The sequence below is a fragment of the Coloeus monedula genome (genome assembly GCF_965178545.1).
Source record: "Coloeus monedula genome assembly, chromosome: W".
Classification (NCBI taxonomy): Eukaryota; Metazoa; Chordata; class Aves; order Passeriformes; family Corvidae; genus Coloeus; species Coloeus monedula.
In genome coordinates this window covers 4,593,234-4,608,086 of record NC_138821.1, presented here as the reverse complement: position 1 = coordinate 4,608,086, position 14,853 = coordinate 4,593,234, and the positions used below count along the sequence as shown (strand labels likewise).

The 14,853-nt window shown below is 43.1% G+C and overlaps 1 protein-coding gene across 1 annotated transcript in view; it reads left to right on the top strand.

Annotated features, from left to right (window-relative positions):
• Positions 1–14,853, top strand: part of LOC309584583 (protein patched homolog 1-like) — a 253,048-nt gene that overhangs the window by 81,299 nt on the left and 156,896 nt on the right. Inside the window, exons 3-6 of the mRNA XM_082300678.1 lie at positions 9,756–9,945; positions 10,740–10,809; positions 10,924–11,015; positions 14,530–14,728. Coding sequence (XP_082156804.1) covers positions 9,756–9,945; positions 10,740–10,809; positions 10,924–11,015; positions 14,530–14,728 — 551 coding nt within the window. The remainder of the gene's footprint in view (positions 1–9,755; positions 9,946–10,739; positions 10,810–10,923; positions 11,016–14,529; positions 14,729–14,853) is intronic.

The following is a 14,853-nucleotide window of genomic DNA, read 5'->3' as shown; positions in this document are numbered from 1 at the left end:
TTGGGAGGGGGAGGGGAAGCTCAGAACAGGCAGCAACAATTCCCTATTTTTTTTTCTTTAAAGCTGGGTTGTAACTCTTAGTAACTTAAAAGTGCATAGAACAGTAACAAAATAGCCGTGCAAAACATATTGGAATCTATCGTCCCTACAACTCGACAGTACCTAGGATGCCTTTAAACTAGTTCCCCAGTTAAAACTCGGGTTTAGTCAGGACATCTATGGTATGGAGTATCAGGACGAAGATTTACAAAATACAGTGCAAAACCTGAGTGCAAAACAGTGCAACTTAACTTAAGGGATTAACATCAAAATCTGCAGTAGGGGGTTTACATGAGGGTGCAAAATCAGGATCCTTTTTAGGGCATCTCTTCCAGGAGGCAGTTTTAACCTCCTTAACTTTTGAGGAAGTGACATAAGGTTTTACCCATTTCCCTGGGATCCATCTCAGTCCTTGAGGGGTAGATACACTGGCATACTCACGTCCCCAAGTTACAAGTTTGTATGGTCCTTGGATCTTTTGAGTCTCTGGGTCCCGGATCAGGACTTCTGGATTTTCCTTCAGTTTCTGTCTCCCAGTGTTCTGGAAATGATGATAGATGAGAGGGTTTGGATCCTCAAAGGTGCCATTCAGGAAGTTTATGGTAAACAGTGCTTTGCTGAGTCTGAGGACAGGTGAGTTGAGTTTGGTGGTCCCTGATTGTTGTAGCAGCATTCGCTTGAGGGTTTGATGGGCATGTTCAACAATGCCTTGTCCAGCTGGGGAGTGAGGAATACCTGTAACATGTCAAAATCCCCACTGCTGATGAAAGCTTTTAAACTCCTGGGAGGTGTAGGCAGGTCCATTATCAGTTTTTATCTCCTCAGGTATACCAAGCACAGCAAAAGCTTGGACAAGATGTTTTTCAACGTCCTTAGCTTTTTCACCTGCATGTGCAGAGGCATACATAGCACCAGAGAAGGTATCAATAGAAACATGAACATATTTTAATCTCCCAAATTCAGGGAAACGTGTGACGTCCATCTGCCACACTTCACTGCTATTAATGCCTCTGGGATTGACCCCCATGCCCAGTGATGGAAGCTGTAGCTTCTGGCAGTTGGGACATATTGCCACTATTGCTTTTGCCTGTGTCCGCGACAGATGGAACATGCGGATAAGAGCAGGAATATTTTGATGGTACATGGCATGGCTCAATTTTGCTTGTTCAAAAACTTGGGGGAGCTTTGGTAAGTCAGCTGATAGAACTATGTCTGCTGGCATAGCCAGAGCATCAGCTCTACGATTACCTTCTGCAATAAATCCTGGCAGGTTTGTATGTGACCTCACATGCATGACAAAATAGGGATGCTTTCTGTGGGAAACCAGATAAATTAATTTTGAGAGCAAATCATAAATTTTTTTGTTTGAGATTTTATTTAGGAGAGCATGCTCAGCTCTAACAGTTACTCCAGCTACATATGCTGAGTCTGTGACCAAATTAAAGGGTTCTTTGAACCTCTCAAATGCTCTAACGACAGCTGCTAATTCAGCTACTTGTGGTGATCCTTGGATTACCTTGATGTCAGATTCCCACTTTTGCGTCTTTGGATTTTTCCATGTGACCACGGACTTTTTACTTTTTCCTGAGGCATCGGTAAAAATGGTAATCGCATCGAGGGGTTTTCTACTTTGAATCTCTCGAGGGATGAAAGTGAATGGCAGATTAAACCTGTCATGTTTTGGGTAATGATTGGAGATTTGGCCTGAGTAACTATCTAATGCAAATTGTAAATTTATATTATTTTGGAGTAGGTGATCTAATGCGTCAGTTGTTACAGGTAAGTAGATGCATGCAAAGTCACATCCTGCCAGGGTGCGGAGCCTTGCTCTACCCTTCATGATAATTTTTGCCATTAGTTCTTGTGGCTGTGTGATGGTTTTAGGAGGTTGGAGTAGAAGGAATACCCATTCAATTCTGATGAGGGGTTCCTTCTGCTCTTTGTCCCACTGAAATATGAGGCCGTGAAAGCGTGGTACCTTCCCTAGAATGACAAGCTTAAAGGGTAGGGAGGGCTGATACCTGTGTGCTTGTCTGGTGGAAATGAGCTCTTGTATCTTTCTGAGAGACTGCCTTGCCTCTTCTGTCAGGGATCTAGGGGATGCTGGACCGCCTTCTCCTTTTACTAGGTTTGCAATAGGAGCTACATCCTCTGTGGTGAGTCCTAACCAGGACCTTAAATACTTCAGTGTCCCACAGATCTGTTGCACCTCCTCTAATGTTTTTGGGTTATTATTAATGGTGACGGGTGTTGGGGTGATAGAAGTTTCTGTGATTTTGAGTCCGAGGTATTTCCAAGGGCTTGTTCTCTGCATTTTTTCAGGTTGTAATCCAAAGCCCTTGGCCTCTAGGGCCTCAATCACCATGTTAAGTGTCTGCTCAAGATATTGATTATTGGGAGCACACACCAGCACATCATCCATGTAATGCAGGATGATGGCTTTCTCTGCTTTGGCACGGATGGGAGATAGAATTTTAGCGATATACTCTTGGCAGAGAGTTGGGGAATTTTTCATACCTTGGGGAAGCACAAGCCAATGGTAACGTTCCATGGGAGTTTCACGATTAAGGGATGGTACAGAAAATGCAAATCGAGGGGCATCTGCAGGGTGGAGTGGAATATGAAAGAAGCAATCTTTAATGTCAAGAACAGCTAAATGGCAATGTTGTGGGAGCATTGAAGGTGATGGCATACCTGGTTGAAGGGGTCCCATGTCTTCAATAACCTTATTAACTTTTCTAAGAACTTGGGAGTAGCCTGTATTTGTTCTTTCCCGGTTTTTGTATTACAAACATGGGTGTGTTCCATGGGCTGTTAGTTGGAACTATATTTCCTTTAGCCAATTGTTCAGCTACTAATGTTTTGAGTGCCTCTAAGTTTTCTTCTTTTAGCGACCACTGGTTAACCCACACTGATTCATCTGTTTTCCAAGTTAATTTATGTGGATGGCACTCTGCTTCAGTGGCCTGCAAGGGAAAATTTTGGTGTCTAGGGGTGATATCAATTTTTGTTCCCCACTGAGACATGGCATCCCTTCCCCATAGGGTGAATTTGGTGTCTAGGACATACGGACGAAGTGTCGCTATTTGTCCTTCAGGACCTTCAATTTGGATGGTGTGTTTGGATTGCTTTGCAATTTGGGTACCTCCAATCCCATGTATGATGCCCTGAGATTGCAATTCCCATTGCGCAGGCCACTTATCGAATGGAATGACAGACACATCAGCACCTGTGTTGATCATTCCCATTATACTGACTTTATGTGATTTGTAACGGAGCTTACATTCTATTACAGGTTTGTCGTTTCCCAAAACCTCAGTCCAACAGATGGCTGGGATATGACCATCTGTGGGCAGGTATTTGGGCAGTGGAATGGCCTGTGCAATGACTTCACCTTTTGGCATAAAGTACGGTGGATATATTCATTGTACAATTAGGTTAGAACACCCGTTCTGATCCACTTTCATGAGTGTAGGTGTAACCTCGATCCCAGCAGGTATTTCCCGAGTGTCCCCAATAACAAAAAGGTATGTAAATTCTGGCATGTGGTCCACATTCTGGAATGAAATGGGTATTACAGTCTGTTTGTTGTTGAAATGGTGTGCTTTATCACAGGTTACCTTAAACCTGAGTCCAGAAGTCCAAGCTGGTTTGTCTGCAGCCCTATTTATGTCTGAATGCGGAGCTGTTAGGACATGTTGAGTCGTTAGTTTCCCTGCTGTTGACCTGGGGAAACAGTCTTTGGAGAGTTTTTATCAGCAGTTATAATCGCTCTGCAATTGCGAGCTACATGTCCCTTTTTCTGACAACAGTAGCATATAAGGTTACCTCGCGATTGAGTTTCTCCTGTACCCGTAGCATTCTCCACAGCTTCCCCAACCATCCCCACTTTTTTCAAACGGAGCAGCTGTGTTCAGCTGCGCCTTCTTTGTACAGACTTCGAGGATGGATTCAACAGTAGGAGGAGGATGCAGAGGGAGAGTGAGGATGACTTGTTTGCAAGCATCATTCGTATTAACTTGGAGAAGTTCGAGTAAGAGCGCTTGTTGGAGGTCAGGATTAGGGACCTGGGAAGAGACAGCTTCGTACAAACGGTTATAAAAGTGAATAATATTTTCATTTGGCAATTGCTTGATGGTGGTATAATGAGAATTAGGAGTTTGAGATGGTAGTAATGTTAAGGCCTTTTCAGCAGCACGTGTGATTTCAGTAAGAACTGGACAAGGGATAAGCGTTGCTTGTTTTTGAGGATTTGCGATATTGTTGTCACCAGATAAAAGGTCTAATGTGATATAATTAAAGTCTAGGTAATTATCTGGAGTTTGCCACAAAATTTTTAATAAATCAGATAAAATTATTTTCCATTGCTTTTTCCACATCATAAAATCACCAGGTGTGAGAAGAGTTTGCATCAATGTAAGTAAATCATGAGGTACAAGTAAGTGAGTTGCAAAAGTAGCACTTAAAAGGCTCTTAAAATAATTACTATGCATTCCAAACTCCTTAATTGCCTTGCACAAATCCTTAATATTAGAATAAAGAAAGGGTTTCCAGTCAGGGTTTGCTCCATTGCTAGTACGAGAGAGTGTAGTAGAAGCATTTGGAGTTACTTCCTGGTAGCCATGGGTTCCCGGATTTAGAGAGGTAGTCACAGGATTGTGGGAACTTGAGGCAGGACAATGGGAAGCAGGGGCGGGGAATGGAGGGGTTGGGGGCGGGGTTGTGGGAGGCAGGGGCAGTACTTGAGCCATGGGCGGGAACAGAGGGAGGGGTGAAACATGATGCTGTGGGGGCGGGGTTAGGGGCGGGGTCAGGTTCTAACGCGGGAGTGGGAGGGGATGGGGACAAGAAGGGATTTGTGGGGTGGGGGAGAAAGGGATTGTGGGAGGTGTAGTTTGGAGAAGAAGGAACATTGTGTCCGCCATTATAGGAGACAAACAAACTCGGAGAAAAGGGGTTGGGGGGAGGGGTTTTTTCCTTGGCTGCGAGCACATGGCAATGGCTGTCCCTGGGAACAAAGAGGTCAGGGGAGAAGGGGTTTTTACTCACGCTTGAAACATGAGGGCTAGAAACTGGGGACAAAGGGAGTGGAGAAGAGGGGTTGGGAAGGTCCTGGGACGGGCTCCGGATTCCCGTCCAAGGCAGGGTGCTGAGGAAACATGGGTGAGCCAGGACAATAGCTCTCCTGTGCTAAAAAGCAGTCTGCTCTAGCTGTGTTTTCCAGCGTAGGGGAAGAGGGGTCCGGGACAGGGGTTGGAAGAGGGTATAAGGGAATTAACAGGAGGTTTTTGCAGAGGCTTTTCATGTACTGCCCTTTTCTCCGGCAAAGTATAACTTAGGAGAGGAAAGAATTTTGAAACTGTTTCATCTCCTGCACGCCTAAGAGAGGAGAGTTTTCTCCCCACCTTATCCCAAAATTCACCAGATCTTATGTCTTCGGAGGTCAGATTAGGAAAGTACTGAAAAAGCCATTGTACAAAAGATTGAACTAGATTTTTAGGGTATTTATGCCCAGTTAAAGAAAGGTAGCTTTGAACTTGGTGATATATTTCTCTATGGTGTGCAGAAACTTCAGATCCCATTACGAATGCAGCACCACAAATCCTCAGCCCCTTATTCGCAAAAAGGAGGAAAAAAAGAGAAAGTTTGCACCGGTACCAGCTTAAGACAGGAGCCCCTAAACCAGCAGGGAAATACTCACCAGAATTCTGGATTTACCACAGGAAAGCAGGTCCGGAGAAAAAAAACATGCGAGAAGGGTCTTCTGCTTACCAGCCGTTCCCTCGCCACATGGTGTGGGAGAGGGTACAGGCTGAGGCTCTGGGCTCGATGTTACACAAAAAGTAACATCTCGCTACACAGAGCTGGCACAGCAGGACGTGCAGAGCTAACACCAGCAGACACACAGCTGCCGGGACACCCTGAAAGTCTCTCAGAACCGGAGTTCAGAGATAGCACGTTAGGCGCCAAATGTGGAAGGTATCTTTTCAGCTTTATACCGGCTAGCGCTTGTATTTCAATGCCTTAGAAAGCCTCGAGCAGCCTAGAGAGGTAGCACGGGCGATCTAGCACTTTAGTAGCTCTAAAATCGGTACCTGTATCAGCTGCAAAGCAAATACCATCAGCAGAAGCAAAGAGGGAGAAATATAACTCCCTGCTCGTTCAATTTCCTGCAGTTAGAAGCTTTCAAATGAGACAGACAACAAGAGATGTTCACAGGAAGATAGCTGAGCCAAGAGAGGGCGGGGCCTCCCTCGACCATCTCTTTTATTAGGAGAAGGGGAAAGGGGAGGACTGGGGGCGGACCCGGGGTGACTGGCCAATCAGACACTGCTAAAGAGTTTGAGTTACATTTGGTTTTTGCCCGCGCTTAGAACAGAGGAGCTCAGAGCACGTGGCAGGAGCAAGTGTCTTTGGGAGGGGGAGGGGAAGCTCAGAACAGGCAGCAACATTGCTTGGACCTAGCAAAGCAATAAAGTTAATAAATTGTAAGGGATGGAAACAGTGTATTGGTGGTATTCTTGTCCTCCTCATCTGCATATGGTCTTGATTCAGCTAATGGGCTGAATTTTTTGAAGCCCCTCCTGTTGGGGTCTCCTCCCCCGCCGTGTAGCCCTGGGAGAGGGGCCCTGAGGGGACAGACATGGGGTTTCCCTGCCCCTGCTCAGCCTTGTTCCCCGTTGGTTGGTTTGTGTTTCCCTGCGCGGGCAAAAGGACCCTTGGTCAGGACTGGAACAGTTCCTCGGCAGACCCCCGGCCATGCGGCTGGAAAAAGAAACATCTCTCTGAAACAGCTATCAAGAATCTGTCTGTCCATATATATTTCCTTTCCACGGGACTCCTGGTTTGGTATATGTATGTTGCAGTATCCCCACTGCAACATAATGGTAGCGAATTGAGGGCAGAACAATCCCTGATGCCTAAGCGACTGATTTGTGTGAGTAAACTCTGGAAACTTTGGATTCCTCTTCTTGGTTTTGTTTTGCTATTCCATATCTAAACTATGGCGGAACCGTGGGAAGACTCTTGGCTCTCCGAGCCGCATATGGACATCTATCTTAAACTTAAAATGATTCTTGAAAAACGATTTGTAAATTTCAGCTTGATTCAAGCTCAAAAAGAACTGAAACACTTCCTGGCATGGTTGTTTAAGAACTTTTTCTATGTTTCTTGGGATTTAATTCTTACCTAGGGCTTTTGGAACACCGTTTGGACACAGTTAATATTTGAGTCAAAATATATGCCAATGGAAGAATATTTTCGTGAATATTATTTAATTACTGAGACTGTTGAGCAATGTCAGCTGTGTCCTGGCAAAGGGAAGCGTGCCTCAGGGACCGTGCGACCCAGGCCACGTGCATCGAGAGCTCTGCGAGCAGCAGGGAGGCAGTTCCCGCGCGCGGGCGGAGCCACGCGAGTCGCAGTGTCGGCAGCAGAGCGAGGCGCGGCGGGACCTGGCAGTGCCCGCCTGGCCCCGCGCAGCGCGTGGTGGAGCCAGCCCCGTGAACACCCGACTGAGAGGGGCGGCGCGCAGGCAGCGGCTGGCAGCGGTGGCGGTGGAGCAGAGCCGCGCCCAGCCGAAACGCGCACTGGAGCAGGGGACGGGGGGGTCATTGCCCGGGGGCCCAGCCGAGACGTGGGTGCAGCGCCTGGCAGCGGCAGCGAAGCTGTGACCAGAGGAGGTGACGCACGGAGAACTGAGCGGCGCTGCCTGTCCCGGCCCGCGCAGCCTCGAACGCGACCCCTGGAAGAGCGCGCAAGCCCCAGCAGCCCCGACAATTCCAACACGGGAGCGACCGAAAGAGAGAGCAAAGACGCAGCGAGACAGAAAACAGCAGCCACTCGGAAAAAGGAAAAAACATAGTAGCTAAGATCCTAGGGATAGTAAAATGATATAATGTTAAGCAAAATTATGGTTTTATAACAAGGTGTGGCAACCAGCAAGACATATTCGTGCATAGAACTGCTATTAAAAAGAATAATCCTGAAAAATGCATCCCAAGCTTGGGAGATGGAGAGGTGGTAGAATTCAAAATTATACAAGGTAGAAAAGGGTTACAAGCATCTCAGGTCACTGGGCCTGATGGTGTTCCTGTAAAAGGCAGTATATATGCAAAAAATCGTAGTCATGTTAGACAATATGTCCATTGTAAGCCCCCCCTACAGTCTCCCTTTCCTAATCCCACCTTTCCCTTTTACCCTATGTCCTATTACCTCCAGTGTATTCCCAATCCGTTTTTTCATCCATGGTTTCCCTCACAAAACCATACCTTTGCCAATTGTCTCCCCAAAAATCACTTTCCAATGCCGAGTGGGGGATGAAAAGGGGGAGGGAAGAAATTAAACCCTCTCCTGCCTCAGTTTCCCCACAAAGCATGCTCAGAGAGTTCTGTCTCCCTTCTGTCTGCCCTAAGATGTTCCACAGAATCTGTTTGGACATTTAGAGACTCAGGAGGGTGGCTTGTTTTGTTTTGAAACTGTTCTTGTTATGTTTATCCAGTTGTTTTCATTCTCCTTTTATTAAAATAAAACGGGTGAGGTGTTGGGGTCTCCTCCCCCGCCATGTAGCCCTGGGAGAGGGGCCCTGAGGGGACAGACACGGGGTTTCCCTGCCCCTGGTCAGCCTCGTTCCCCATTGGTTGGTTTGTGTTTCCCTGCGTGGGCAAAAGGACCCTTGGTCAGGACTGGAACAGTTCCTCGGCAGAGCCCCGGCCATGCGGCTGGAAAAATGAACATCTCTCTGAAACATCTACCAGGAATCTGTCCATATATATTTCCTTTCCACGGGACTCCTGGTTTGGTATATGTATGTTGCAGGATCCCCACTGCAACACCCTCCCACCTTCATTTTCTAGAGACTACAGGGGAGGTTATATAAAGTATATATGTTCTCTAGATTAATGCTTTTTTGTAAATGGAAATCATTTTTCATTCTTATGTAATTTTCTCGGTCAAGGCAAGTTGAATATGGCTCCCTCTAGAGCCCGTCTTCTTTGCAGTCTCTCTGCCTTTTTTATTTTTCTTTTTTTTTTTAAGACATGTTTTAATATGATGCACGCCAGCTCAGCTCATGTGTTGTATATGAGTTATTCCCTGCATCACACCATGTTATGCTGGTACTGAACCACTAGGGCAAATTGTAGATGGTCCTTTCTGCTACACTTTGTTGCACTCAGGACTGCACCTCTTTGAATGAATTTAATATTTTTTTACTTTATATAAGGCTGAAAGAAGTACTCAGGCTCACTTAATCTTTCCTTCTTCCCTTTTTTTAACTGAAGAGAAACATCCCCCTTCTAACTTTGCCAAATTATTTAGAAGACTGTAAATCAAAGACATTTATCTTGAAATGTGCCATTGGAGCAGACTGTTTATACAAGTGAAATAAATGGTAACATAAGAGTATTTGTTCTGGTCTGCAAGGAAAGGATTTTTGGGGTTTTTTTACCTATAGAATATTGGTTCTAATATAAAAAAAACGTTGTTTAGAGGCTCCAATTTGCACATCAATATTTTAGTGCAGTAGGGACAATGGCATATTTTTAATGGGGAATATGTTCTTTGTTACACTGTTGCTAAAATAAATTTGGTATTAGATTTAGAGCTACACTGTTATCAGTTTATGGTAGAATATTCCATGCACATGGTAAAGATTTTCTGACCAGAGAGTGCTCATCATGTGAATCCAGAATAAGCTGTTAATGTTTATCCATCAGTTGGTGGACGAGTGAGTCGGGAATTAAATTATACACGGCAGAAGATTGGAGAAGAAGCCATGTTTAACCCTCAGCTCATGATTCAGACTCCACATGAAGATGGTGCCAATGTACTTACAATAGAAGCACTCAGACAGCACCTTGACTCTGCACTTCAGGCCAGCAGAGTAGATGTTTATATGTACAATAGGTAAGGAGAAGAGCGAAACTTTTCTTGATCATCTGTAACAGTTAGAAAATGGACAGATATTTCCTTGCCTATATTTTTAATGGATAGCACTTCAGAACCTTTCCATTAGAACTGTTTTGATTTGAATGTCACTAATTACCGATGCTTCAAATTGTGTCATGATAGCAGTGACCAGATGACCTTTTAACAAATAAAATGGTGTAAGAGGTATTGGATGAGATTCTAAAAATGTACCCTTATGAGCAGTGCTACAGTGTATAGCATTTTTCTTGGTAAAGGAGTAATAACTGTGCTCTTAAAAATGGGACCTTATTGATGGGATTTCTAGCAATGAAAAGCCTTCCAATAACATAGTAATAGCAACATAATAACAATCTAATAATTTCTTTTCTCCTACATGCGTGAGTCAGAGCTAGTCTGAGCTTGAAGATGACTTCTCTCTTGTGTCACCAAGGGCTATCTTAATTCACAAGTGGGCTCACAGAAAGCCACATTTCTGTCCCTATTAGTTGTGTCAACTAGCTTATTAATCCAAAAGTAGCTCCATTATTTTAATGACTTTTACAGAGACTGTTTGGCATAAATTGAATAAATATTTGTAGTTATAGCTACAAAAAGAAAGACCTTTTGTATTTTGTTAAGTTGTGGTACACCTACATTGACTAAAATTTCTTTCTCAGTGATTCACTACTTGAGGCCACCATGTCTATATAAGTTCCAATTTTAATGTATGTTACATTTTAAAAATAACTTTTCAGTAATTGTTAAAGAAAAAACCTTGTTCTTTATTTCAGAAAATGGAAATTGGAACACTTATGTTATAAATCAGGAGAATTCATCACAGAAGCAGGGTACATGGACCAGGTAGGCATAACAGGCATTTGATTATAAGCACTTTATATTTTCATGATTCAGTTTGTGTTGTTTAGGTTATATTGTAGTCTAATTGTAGTTTTTTCCCTTTTCTGACCTTGGCAGATCATAGAATATCTTTATCCTTGTTTAATCATCACTCCTTTGGACTGCTTCTGGGAGGGAGCAAAGCTACAGTCAGGAACTGCCTATCTATTGTAAGCATGCTGGTTTTATAACTTTCCAGTTCATAGTTTTAATAGTAAAATGATGCATTGTTGCAGAATTATTGAGGGATCAGGGACATGGATCATTGATAGAATTATGGGATCAATAAAAGAACTATACAAGCAATAGGCCTGGAAGCAAAAGGCCTGTGTGTGAGAAAAACTCTCCATGAGAAAAATCTCTGTGAGAACCAAGCTGGGAACAAGAAGGGAGTTTTGAGAAGGTACAGCTGTGTAGATAAGACCGAGAGAGAAGGGAGGTAAACTCTGAATTCTTTTAATCATAACATAACTGTAGAAGCTTGCCAATGTAAGTCCAATTATGTAGAAGTAGAAATTCGCTTTGATAAGTTTTAAGCCACTTAAGAGTTAACAAGCTGGTATACTATGTAAGTGCCTCTGGATTGCAAATAAATGGAGTTTTGCTCTTATCAACCATATTGGTTTGGACTGCATTTCCTCCCCCTGCCGGAGTCCCTGGGCTCCTCTTCCTTTTACAATTTCAACAATGCATGATTTTGAGTTGCATCGCAATGCTTATTCAGATTCTGGTTTAACCAAAAAATAATAATTAAAAATAATTGTATTTGGTTTGTGTGGCCAAGTGTTGGTAGTAGGGGGATTACAGGGGTGGCTTCTGTGAGAAGCTGCCAGAAGCTTCCTCTATGTCCAGCAGAGCCAATCCCTGGTGGCTCCAAGACGGATGTGCCGCTGGTCAAGGCTGGGCCAATTAGAAATGGTGGTAATGCCTCTGTGATAACATATTTAAGAAGAAGAAAAATCAGTCCTTGCACAGTGGTAATTGCTGCTAGATAAGAGCGGGGTGAGAATGTGCGAAAGGAACAACCCTGCAGACACCAAGGTCAGTGGAGAAGGAGGGGCAGGAGGTGCTCCGGACACCAGAGCTGAGATTCCCCTTCAGCCCATGGTAAAGACCACAGTGAGGCAGCTGTGCCCCTGCAGCCCATGAAGGAACACAGGGATGCAGAGATTCATCTTCAGACCCTGGAGGAGCCCACATTGGAGCAGGTTTCCTGGTAGGATTTTTGACCCTGTGGGAGACACACACTGGAACCTGAAGGACTGACCCCATGGAAGAGTGAGTGACCCATGTTGCAGCAGTTCATGGAGAACTGTTGCCTGTGGGATGAACTCATGCTGGAGACATTCATCAAGAACTGTCTCCCGTGGGAGGGACCCCACGGTGGAGCAGGGGGATAACTCCTCTCTCTGAGCAGTGGCAGCAACGTGTGATGAACTGACCATAACTCCTATTCCGTCTCCCTGTGCCACTGGGGGAGGAGGAGGTAGAGCTGGGAAGGAGGGAAGGGTGGAGGGAAGGTGTTTTTAAGATCTTATTTTACTTCTCATTGACACTGAACCGTGCCATAAACCAAATCCCTCCTGATGGGAGAGAATTTTCTAAAAGTCCTTGCAAGGAGTTTCAAAGATAAACCGAGACTTTTCCTTGATTTTCAATGCTTCCAGATAGTTGTTTATTAAGTCTTATCGGAGGAACAGACCCACTAGCATGACCCAGGTACAGCATAGAGCACAGAAAGCAGGAGTGAAGTCTCTCTTTATCAAGACTTACACAGCCTTTTAATTTAACCAATAGTTACTAAAAACATATATTATTTTCACTTTCCTACCAATTATTCAGTAACACGGCCAGGAACTGTGGAATTCTCTATCCAATCATTCCAAACTACTTTTACTGCATAACATGGAGTAGTAGAAGAAGGAGAAGAAGGTTTAGAGAACAACAATCCTCCATTTTGATATTTTTTACTCTTATCTATTTACTACAAAGAGAAGCCCAAAACCTCTAAATTTTTCACCCTGTGACAATCTTACATAGTAGTCTATCACCTAATTCACACCACTGTATTTTCTAGTTCTTGTCTGATCGTTGGTAGCTTTTCCAAGGTTGGAGGCTAAAACAGTGTTGTTCAGGGGGGTAAGAACCCTTAAAAACAGGCAGAGAAATATTCTTGGCACTCTGGGTTCCTACACTCATTTTCCTGCTCTGATTTTGTTGTTAATAAATTCAATTCATATCTCTAATTCGAGTCTGTTTTGCCCGTGGCAGTATTTGGTGAGTGATATTTCCCAGTCCTTATCTCAACCCATGAACCCTTCATTATATTTTCTCTCCCCTGTCCAGCTGTGGAGGGGAGTGATAGGCATTGGTGTGTGTCTGGCATTCAGCCAGGGTCAACTCACTACAATAATAAAATAAATTGTAGTGTCTTTGCAGAAAACATGCATGGATTTTTTTTTTAATTGAACAAATATTTTTCATTTTTTAAAAGATGATATGTATGCATCAATTTAAGTCCTGTGTCATTACTTTTCTTTGTTTTGCTGGCATGCAAAAGGAAATATAAATTCTGAATTCAAGCTTTTTTAAATGTATGCTTTTTTGGAAATAACCTTTTTCCTTCTTTTTTTTTCCCATCCCCCCAAACTACAAAATATTGGCTTGGAATTAATTTTATTTCTAAGAAAATTTAGGCCTCTTGGTTAAATACTCAAGTCTTCCTAAGGAATAAAACTCAAATCCTTTGCTTATGAGATCATTAAAGAAAGCAAATATAAGTGTGATATTGTATTTCCAAGATCATTCAAAGAGTTAACTGTTAATCTGTGCAGGTGTTTTCTGTTATTTATGCAAGAGTTAACATTTGAATTATTGTTTCTGTCCTGGTTTGCATGTCTCTGTGAAAGCAATTTGCAATGGTTATCTCCTAATGTTTAGTGTACAGTTTTAGATGGGGAAATAAAGGGGGGGTTGCATTTTCTGGTTGAGAGATTTCAAATAAAGAATTAAGCCTGTTTAAGCAATTACACTGTGGTTTGAATCACAGAATAAGGCAGCCAAAAGCCTTTGTAGTCTGTCAACGTCACAAATTCAAAAGTGGAGGGTCAGAGATGTGGCAGTGATAGTGATGACAGCCATAGTAGCAGGAAAGCTTGATGGTTGATAGTCAAGCAGCCAGGGCATTTGCAGGAGCACAGAATTGTTATAGATAAAAAACAACCAGCTATATTGATTGATTACATTTGGACAATGATTATTAGACTAGCAAAAAGTAATCTGATACTATGTGAAAGGATTTCTTTCCTCAGCCTCCTCCCTTTTTCTCCCTCCAAATTCTTTGAAGCAGCTGTTGGCTGCTTTTTTGTTATTTAGGTGCTTGATGGTTTGTTTTACTTGGTTTGTAAATGAAATTATTTTTAACAGGGGAATATTCCCTTTCATACAGTAAATTGGTATGTAAGTACTATTTTTGTTAAAATCACCACAGAGCTACAAGAAAAGTATGCATAAACAAATATAATTAAAACATGCATTTCATTTTATGAAACAACCTTACCAGAAAGGGTTATAACTTGTAACAGAAAACAACTTCAGCATCTGTAAAAATACAAATTAAAAAATTATGTTTCAGTACTTATTTTGTCTCTTTTTTTGTCATTTTCCCCTGATTTTTTTAAATAGAGGGAAACCTCCTGTGCAGTGGATCAACTTTGACCCCTTAGAATTCTTAGAAGAGTTAAAAAAAATAAATTACCAAGTGGAGACCTGGGAAGAAATGCTGAAAAAAGCAGAGGTTGGTCATGGTTATATGGATCGACCTTGTCTGAATCCTGCTGATCCTGATTGCCCAATCACAGCTCCCAACAAAAATTCCACCAAAGTAAGTTTGCTTACCTTTGTGTAAATCTTTTCAAGGGAGGCTCTGTATGTGTGGTGAGAGAAAAGGGTGCCATTCCCTTCCAAGTAATATATATTTTATGTTCTTCAGTGATTTAATTATTTGGT